The sequence below is a fragment of the Musca autumnalis genome, unplaced genomic scaffold (genome assembly GCF_047663935.1).
Source record: "Musca autumnalis isolate F117 unplaced genomic scaffold, ASM4766393v1 scaffold_4, whole genome shotgun sequence".
NCBI lineage: Eukaryota > Metazoa > Arthropoda > Insecta > Diptera > Muscidae > Musca > Musca autumnalis.
The window spans coordinates 126,224,281-126,232,815 of NW_027411977.1; the positions used below are offsets into that span (position 1 = coordinate 126,224,281).

General features: G+C 34.7%; 1 protein-coding gene across 1 annotated transcript; it reads left to right on the forward strand.

Annotated features, from left to right (window-relative positions):
- The first annotated feature begins 4,721 nt into the window (after window positions 1-4,721).
- On the forward strand, window positions 4,722-5,952 carry LOC141401594 (uncharacterized). Its single transcript, XM_073981910.1, has 3 exons — window positions 4,722-4,760; window positions 4,829-5,888; window positions 5,932-5,952. Exons 1-3 carry the CDS (start codon window positions 4,753-4,755, stop codon window positions 5,950-5,952), a joined length of 1,089 nt encoding a protein of 362 aa, XP_073838011.1. The 5' UTR covers window positions 4,722-4,752.
- The last annotated feature ends 2,583 nt before the right edge of the window (window positions 5,953-8,535 follow it).

Below are 8,535 nucleotides of genomic sequence, written 5' to 3' on the forward strand. Positions count from 1 at the left end.
TTAAGGATATGTTGGCTTTCGTAATACTTTGCACATCGTGAAATTTCTACCATACTTAAATGAGGTTCCAATATGGACTAAATCCTTCAGGTACCTCCCACACAAAATTTCGGAAAAGTGCAGTTTATGACCTGCTCTCGAATGGCTTTGATTTTTGCTGTAGCAACTTGTATTCACTGGCCCCCCATACGACGGTACAAGTTTCATCAGGACAAGTCCATACTTCCTTAGAAAATAGCCTGAAAGGTGCAAAAAAAACCCCATGACAACGGGTGTAGTGGTTGGAGCGCAAGATAACTCTCCAACGGATCAGCCGATCCAGTCCAAAATTTGGCCTTCGTAATATTTTGTCCAAAATTAATTTAAGTTCGATGATAAGCTATATCGGTCCACTCCTTCAGGTACCTCCCCCACAAAAGTTCAAAAATGTTCGGAACGATAAATCTTAAATGGTCCATACTTTACACATCCTAATATGTCCACCAGACATATATCAGGTTTGAATATGAACTATATTTGTCCACTCCTTCGGGTACCTCCCGCACAAAATTTTGGATAAATTCACCCCTATGTGGTTGGAGTGCAAGATAACTCTCGAACGGATCAACCGATTTGATCCAAAATTTGGTCTTCGTCATATTAAGTACAAACTTAGTTTCAGTTCCAAGATGGGCAATATCGGTATTTCCCCCAATGTTTAACAAATGTCACTAAAATGGTATGCACGATATATTGAATATATATTGAACGGGGCAAACAATTTGGTCCAAACTTTTGATCTCCTAATATTTTGTCCAAATTTAGTTTAACTTCTAAAATAGTCCATATCAGTCCTCTCCTTAGGGTACCTCCCCCACAAAAGTTCAACATTTATATGTAAAGTGACTAGTGGGCGCTATATCAATCGAAAAGATATGACCCCCAAAATAGGATCAACTTTCATAATGAACTATGTCAGCCCATTCCTTCAAGTACCTCCTCCGCAACATTTTGAACTTTAATCCTAATCCACAATTTTGTCGGCAAGTTCAAATGTCCAAAAAGAGCCACAAAATTCTGTACGTATACCACTGTCGGCAAAGTCGACTGATACTTTTTTACTTGTTTAATTTGCTAAATAGTCTTCGTTGGGAGTACGAAGCTTTCCACCTGAAATTTGTCTGCATAGGTCCACGTCTTCATATAGCCCCCATAGAACAGTACCTCCCGATTTTCGGTATTTTGAAGGTTGTGGCCTCAATTTCCAAACCGAAATGGCTGTTATTTGGTATTAAGTCTTTGATAGGGGTATGAAACTTTCCACCTGAAATATAGTCTAGGTATAGGTCCAGCCTTTTATATAGTCAACTGAAAATGGTACCTCCCGACTTTCGGTATTGTGAAGGTTGTGGCCAACCGAAATGACTGAAAATTGGTATTTTGTCTTCATTGGTGGTATAAAACTTTCCATGTGCCCCCTGAACTGAAAAATGGTATTTAGCTTTCGCTAAAAACAAAACTTTCCGCCAGTAATTTATCGGTACAGTTCAACGTTTTGTACAGCGTATATATAACGGTGTTCTGGATGTTCGTTAACTTTTCAAGTCCAGAATATCCAAGTTTAGGTGTAGCCGCTATTGTCCAATTTTATGTATTTCGCTTAATTCGGAAGATTGTAAATATTGGTCCATGTTTTGGAAAGAACAACGACGACGCTCCGTATGAACTGTTTTGAATAGAGTATTATCAGTTGGGATATATGCAAGAAAAGGAAGAGTTTAGTACATCCATAAACGAAATTAAACTAATTGTTCCTATTCACTTCAATATGGTTTGTGGTGGAGGGTATAAAAAGTTTGGCCCGGCCGAACTTAACTCCGTTCTTACTTGTGTTTTATTAAACTATGATTAATTATGAATGAATGCTTACCATTTTTTACAGTGTTTTATTTAACTCGCTTTGGTGTCCGTTTAGTCCAAATCTAGTAACTCATTTTTAACACAGTTGTAGTTGACCAATCGAACTGAAACTTTTCATATTTGGATGACAATAGTAGAGGGGTAATGCCGGTTCTGGACCACAAAAGCGCCTTTTTTGCCTATTCGGCCCACTGTGCAGGCTGTGTGTGTGTGTGTGTGTGTGTGAGAGAGTGTGTGTGTGTGTGAGAGAGAGAGAACAAGAGAGAGCGAGAGTGTATGTGTGTGTGTGTGAGAGAGAGAGAGAGTGTGTGTGTGAGAGAGAGCAAGAGAGAGAGAGATCACTAGATCGAGAGAGTATTTGGAGAGATCTTAAATGTAAACATAGCTTAAATATATACAAAATATTAGGGTGTCTCAAAAATATTACCTCCAAAAATATTAGGGTTGCCACATTTACCGCTTAAATTAAAAAATATTACGTTGAATCATGAAATATGGGGTCCCCAATGTGAGAGTTAGGATAAGGACCAGCCCTAAGAAGCAATTCTTACCCGAACAGACCTATTGTGCGAGAGAGTTTTATTCAAACAAATGTATGGCATTAGAGAACATATGAGAAAATTATAATAAGAGAGAGAGAGAGAGAGTAAACTAATAGACGGTTATACATTTACCCATTTACATGTATGTATCTCCAGATAGTTAGGATAAAGACCAGCCAAAAGATGCAATTTTTGTCGATTTGAACCACTGTGCGAGTCAGTTGGAATTAAACAAATGATTTAGTGGAGTATATCTAGTGAACCACATTTAACCTGTATATGTGTGGGAGGGAGCCAGACCGAGAAGTTGAGAGAGAACCACATTTGATCGCTAATGTAAACAAAATACATTTCAATATATGTCTGTCCGTAAGCATGTCGAATCATGATCGTAATCAAAGTGGATTTTTCCGTCCGTCCGCCAGTCTCTCTGTGAGCATGTTCATTCATGTTCATAACTTAACATATGTATCCCCAATTAATTTCACAATATTGTGAAATTCATGTTTTAGCATACTACAGTTTTCGTATAAAAAGCAAATAATCTTAAATAAGATTCAATGTATACCCAATTAATTTCACAAGTTTGTGAAATTATTGATGATGGTCAGGTTCGTTCGTCTTTTGAATTTCATAATGCTATGAGTTGAGATGAATGTCAGAGTTTCTCATATTGCAACAAAAACCCAAGAATAAACATTAAGTGACCATGAAATGATTCGTACAAATTCTCTCCTTTGTTATATTCCATGTTAGCGTACTGGTGATCGATACATTGACCAAAAATTTGATTTTTTGTCACCGAGCATTTAGGCAATTTGTTTACATTTAGACAAATGTAAACAAATCTGCAGTATTCATTGCTACAAGAATATTTCTTTGTTCTTAGGAAATCTTGCCCTTTGTGGGTATTACCCAGTTTGAGTCTGCAATGCATGTGTTTATGTTGACCATCAGGTGGTGGGGGGATAGGGGGTCAAGTGTGATGTGGAGGGGTATGGTTGAGGGCGGATTTTGATTCTGGAATACAATCAATACTTTGATTCATCCAAATAATTATATATTGATGGGAATTGTTGAGAACATCATCAGTACTTAACAAGTCACGGATTATTCAACATCGCATTCCAAAATTCTAATTGCTATAAAAATGGCTCCCCATATTTGTAATTATTGTGGAAATTCTTTCAATGTTAAACGCGAATTTTTTAAACACGTAAAATTGCATTGTAAAGATTGTGGACAATTGTTTGGCGATGCCAGTCAATTAAAATTTCACCAATTGTCACCACATACTAATCAACAAAAACAACAAGAACAACCAACTGAATCGCAGATGAATGCACCTAAAATAGACAAAATTAATCGGGCCGATAAGCTATGTGAAGAGTGCAACGTTACAGTGAAGAATATGATATCTCATATTCGAAGTGAGAATCATCGCAGTGTTGTTAGAAAAAATTTGGAAAAAAATATAAAAATTATAAAAAGTGCGTTCAATCAGAACATTACATGTTATGAAGTGGAAAATACTAAAGACATTATATTACCCCGTGATTTTCTAAAAGATGCAAAAGACTCAATAATAAAATGTTTAAAATTTGAGTTGATTGAAAAAAATTGTATTAAAGTCAATATGGAGCTGCAGGGACAATATGTGAAGCCCACCGCTGTAAAAGAGAATCAGTCAAAATCTACAGAGTCGATAGCAACAGAACAAGTGTTTAATCACATATCAAAGACTGTAATCCTGTCCCTAGGTGATGATCTAGATGAAATCTTTACCAACCAAGAGAATGAACTTGTCGACAAATCAGACGAGTTTCAAGAAAGAGGTTCTGGTTGGGCCTTGGAAAAACTTTTAAAAATTGACGTCAATATTAACAAAGTCAATGTAACTCGAGGTTCACAATTCATCCCAACACCAACAACTTTGAGAACAAAACATGCATGCATAAACATTCAAAATAAAGATGAATATTGCTTTAAATGGTGTATGATAGCGGCACTAAGTTTCCCGAAAAAAACACATGTCGATAGACCATCTACATATAAAGTCGATGTCAAGCAGGATGTCATCCGTCTCGATTCAGGAATAACATTAAACTTTATGGGTTTAAGTTTTCCATTGGCTCTAAAGGATGTAAAACAATTTGAAAAAGCCAACCCCGAAATCAGCATAAATGTTTACGGATATGAGCGATATTCCATTGAAGGTCCATACTACCTTACAAAAGAGGAAAAGAGACATCATGTTAACCTGATTTTACTCAACGATGGGGATAAATTCCATTACATATGGATTAAGAACATGTCACGGTAATATATCAACATTTAATAATACTCAAATCATTGACTAATTAATTGTATATTTCTGTTAATTTCAGACTTTTATCGTCACAACTAAGTGCTCATGAACACGCAGTGTATATCTGCAACGGCTGCGCCCAACATTTTCATAAGGAGAAGGACCTCGATATTCACAAAAAGCAATGTGGAGGTGTAGTTTGCAGCATGCCCAAGACAAAGAAGGACGCGATACTCAAATTTGTAAACTACAAAAAGATGCTGAGGGTGGGCATTAGTATATATGCTGATGCTGAGAGCGTATTGAAACATAAGGAGCAGGAACCCAATAACATCGGAAAAACAGAGCAAGTAAAAGAGCACGTACCATGTGCTTTTAGTTATAATATAAAATGTAGTTTTGACTCTAGTTTAGATAAGTTCTTTACTTATACTGGCCCCGATGCGCCAAAAGTTTTCTTAGAAAATTTAATTAATGATTGCAAGTTTTTTTATAATAACTATTTGTCAAAAGTTAAACCAATGATTACATTAACACCCGAAGAAGAATTACACTTTAAAACAAGTGTCAGATGCCACATATGCGATGAACCGTTAGGTGGTGATAGAGTTCGTGATCATTGCCACCTAACTGGTAAATATCGCGGGCCTGCACATAATCGTTGTAATCTGCAGTATCAAATACCTAAATTCATCCCAATTTTTTTCCATAACTTCTCATCATATGACTGTCACCTTTTTATTAAAGAATTATCTAATTTTGGTGGAGATATAAAAGTAATTCCTCAAAATAAGGAACTTTATATATCCATGTCTTATTTCATTAATATGAAAGATGATGAGTCGAATAACACTACTAGCTCCAATAGTAGTGTTGTTGTAGGAGAAGAGGATGAAGAAGAATGGAGTGATGAGGGAGAGGATTCAGAGGAAGAAGATGTAGGGGAGGAAAGACAATGTGAAAAAGACAAGAAGAAAAAGAAGAGACAAAACAGACTTGAACTACGTTTCCTGGACAGTTTTAGATTCATGCCTACAAGTTTAGACAAATTGGCGAAGAATTTGCCTAAAGACGATTTTCATGCGGTGAAATCATATTTCCCTAAGGAGAAAGATTTTACACTCTTGACAAGGAAAGGTGTTTTTCCTTATGATTATCTTTCATCATTTGAAAAACTAAAAGATACCCAACTACCACCCATAGAAGAATTTTACAATAAAATGACAGATTCTGAATGTTCAGTAGAGGACTATAACCATGCAAAACAAGTTTGGTCACATTTTCGTTGTCAGACTTTGCAAGATTATATGGAGTTGTACCTGAAAACAGATGTCCTCTTACTAACAGACGTCTTTGAAAATTTTCGAGATGTCTGTATGAATATTCACAAATTAGATCCTTGTCAATATTTCACAGCTCCATCTCTATCTTGGGATGCAATGCTTCTCTGCACCAAGGTTGAGCTTGAGCTTTTTACAGATATAAATATGTACAATTTCTGTAAAAATGCTATTAGAGGTGGACTAACCCAGTGCTCAAATAGACATGCTGTAGCCAATAATGAAGATGTCCCCAATTATGACAAAAGCAAGCCAGAAGTAAACATATATTATTTGGACGTTAATAATTTATATGGAACAGCAATGACAAAACCTCTCCCAGAAAAAAATTTCAAGTGGGAAGAGGACTTGGAAATATTTAATGATCCTAATGTGATACAATTAATTCCAGATGATAATATAACTGGCTACATATTAGAGGTTGATCTCGATTACCCTCAGCATCTTCATGACAAACATAATGACTTACCCTTTTGTCCAGAAAACAAATGTGTTGGGGGGTCTAAAACTAAAAAGTTAATTGCGGACTTGACGGACAAAAAATCGTACACAATTCATTATTCTGCTTTAAAACAATGTTTGCAACATGGACTGATTCTTAAGAAAGTACATAGAGTTTTGTCATTTACACAACGTGCCTGGTTAGCTCCCTATATATTAAAGAATAATATGCATCGAGAAAATGCTAAAAATGCATTTGAAAAAGATTTTTTCAAATTGCTGAATAACTCGGTATACGGTAAGACTATGGAAAATATAGACAAGAGGAAAACTGTTAAAATTGTAACAGAGTGGGAGGACAAGAATAACAAGAAGAAAAGAAATGTAGCTAGCAAGCTAATTGCTAAACCCAATTTCCATAGTCTTTCTATATTTTCTGAAAATATGGTAGCTATCCAGATGCAAAACGTAAAAGTAAAATATGATAAACCATTATATTTAGGCTTTTGCGTGCTAGAAATATCAAAGCTGTTAATGTATGCTTTCCTTTATGACTTTCTGAAAGCAAAATTTGGCGACGCCTTTATTTTAAATTATATGGACACGGACTCTTTCATCATAACATTTAAAGGACTGAATCTATATAGGGTATTGACTTTGAAAGAAATAGAGGAAAGGTTTGACACATCAGACTTCTCACCCAACAATAAGTATGGTATTCCTCTCATTAATAAAAAGAAATTGGGTATGATGAAGGATGAAAATAACGGAAAAACCATGACTGAGTTTGTAGGTCTTCGTCCTAAAGTCTATGCTATCAAAGTAGTTGATAGCGACGATGTGAAGAAATCTAAGGGTGTTAAAAAATCCGTAATAAAAAAATATACAATAGATACATATAGAGAATGCTTATATGATAAAAAGGTTTTGTATGACACAATGTATACATTTAGGTCAAGACAGCATATTATAACCACAGACAAAATTACAAAAATATCTCTAAGCCATCAAGACGACAAACGTTTTATAAGAGAAGATGGTATAAGTACATATGCTTGGGGCCACTATAAACTAAACAATATAAATGAGGATTTAAACACGGATAATTTAGATTCACCTGTCCCAATGGACATTGATTAAAATGTAAATATATTAAATTAAGGAATAAAATCTAATGTATAAATATTGGTTACTAATTGCCTTACTGCTAGTATTTAAACATATTATCATTAAAATTTCAGCATTATTTTCATGTTACTTTTTAGAAATTACACATGGTATTTGTACTAATCTTTTTTATCAATGTTTTACTAAATAACAATATATTATTAATAATAATACTAACTTTACACATAAAAACCATTATTTTTACTAATTATCTATGTACTATTACAAACTACATACATTTATAACGTTTTTTGAAAAAATAAAACAATACTTTTTTTATAATTGAAATTACAAAACAATGTGTTTTATTTCATTATTGAGTTTACATGATGTAATGGTAAGTATGCAAAGAACTTATACTATTTTTCGAACGATTCCAGTCAATGGAACATACTCCACCAGACGATCATGGATAATTAAGCAATATGCTGAGGTATTTTGAGGAATTGGTGTAGTGGTTTCAAATTGAATTTTTAAATCGATGGGTCCATTCTTCACAGTTTCGTTTTGATTACTGATATCAATAATTGCAATTGGGTTGTCTTTAAAACTTGCATATGTGAGAAGTGGTTGTGGTTCCCTCATATAATACGATTGTTGAAACTTGGCATACATGTCATAGAGTACTGCATAACGATTTTCTCCAAACTTTAGATTCAAATCATCATATGGATAAGTTTCAGAGTTCAAGTGAACTTTAATATTTTGAAGTTCACAGTGTTGTAGCTTGTTGTCTCTTTCAAATATCAAAGCAACGTATCGAGGTCTTTCATGATTGGCAGACAATTTAACACTCCAGCTGTGTTGTCTTCCACCAGCAAAAGTTGGATTAAAGTAG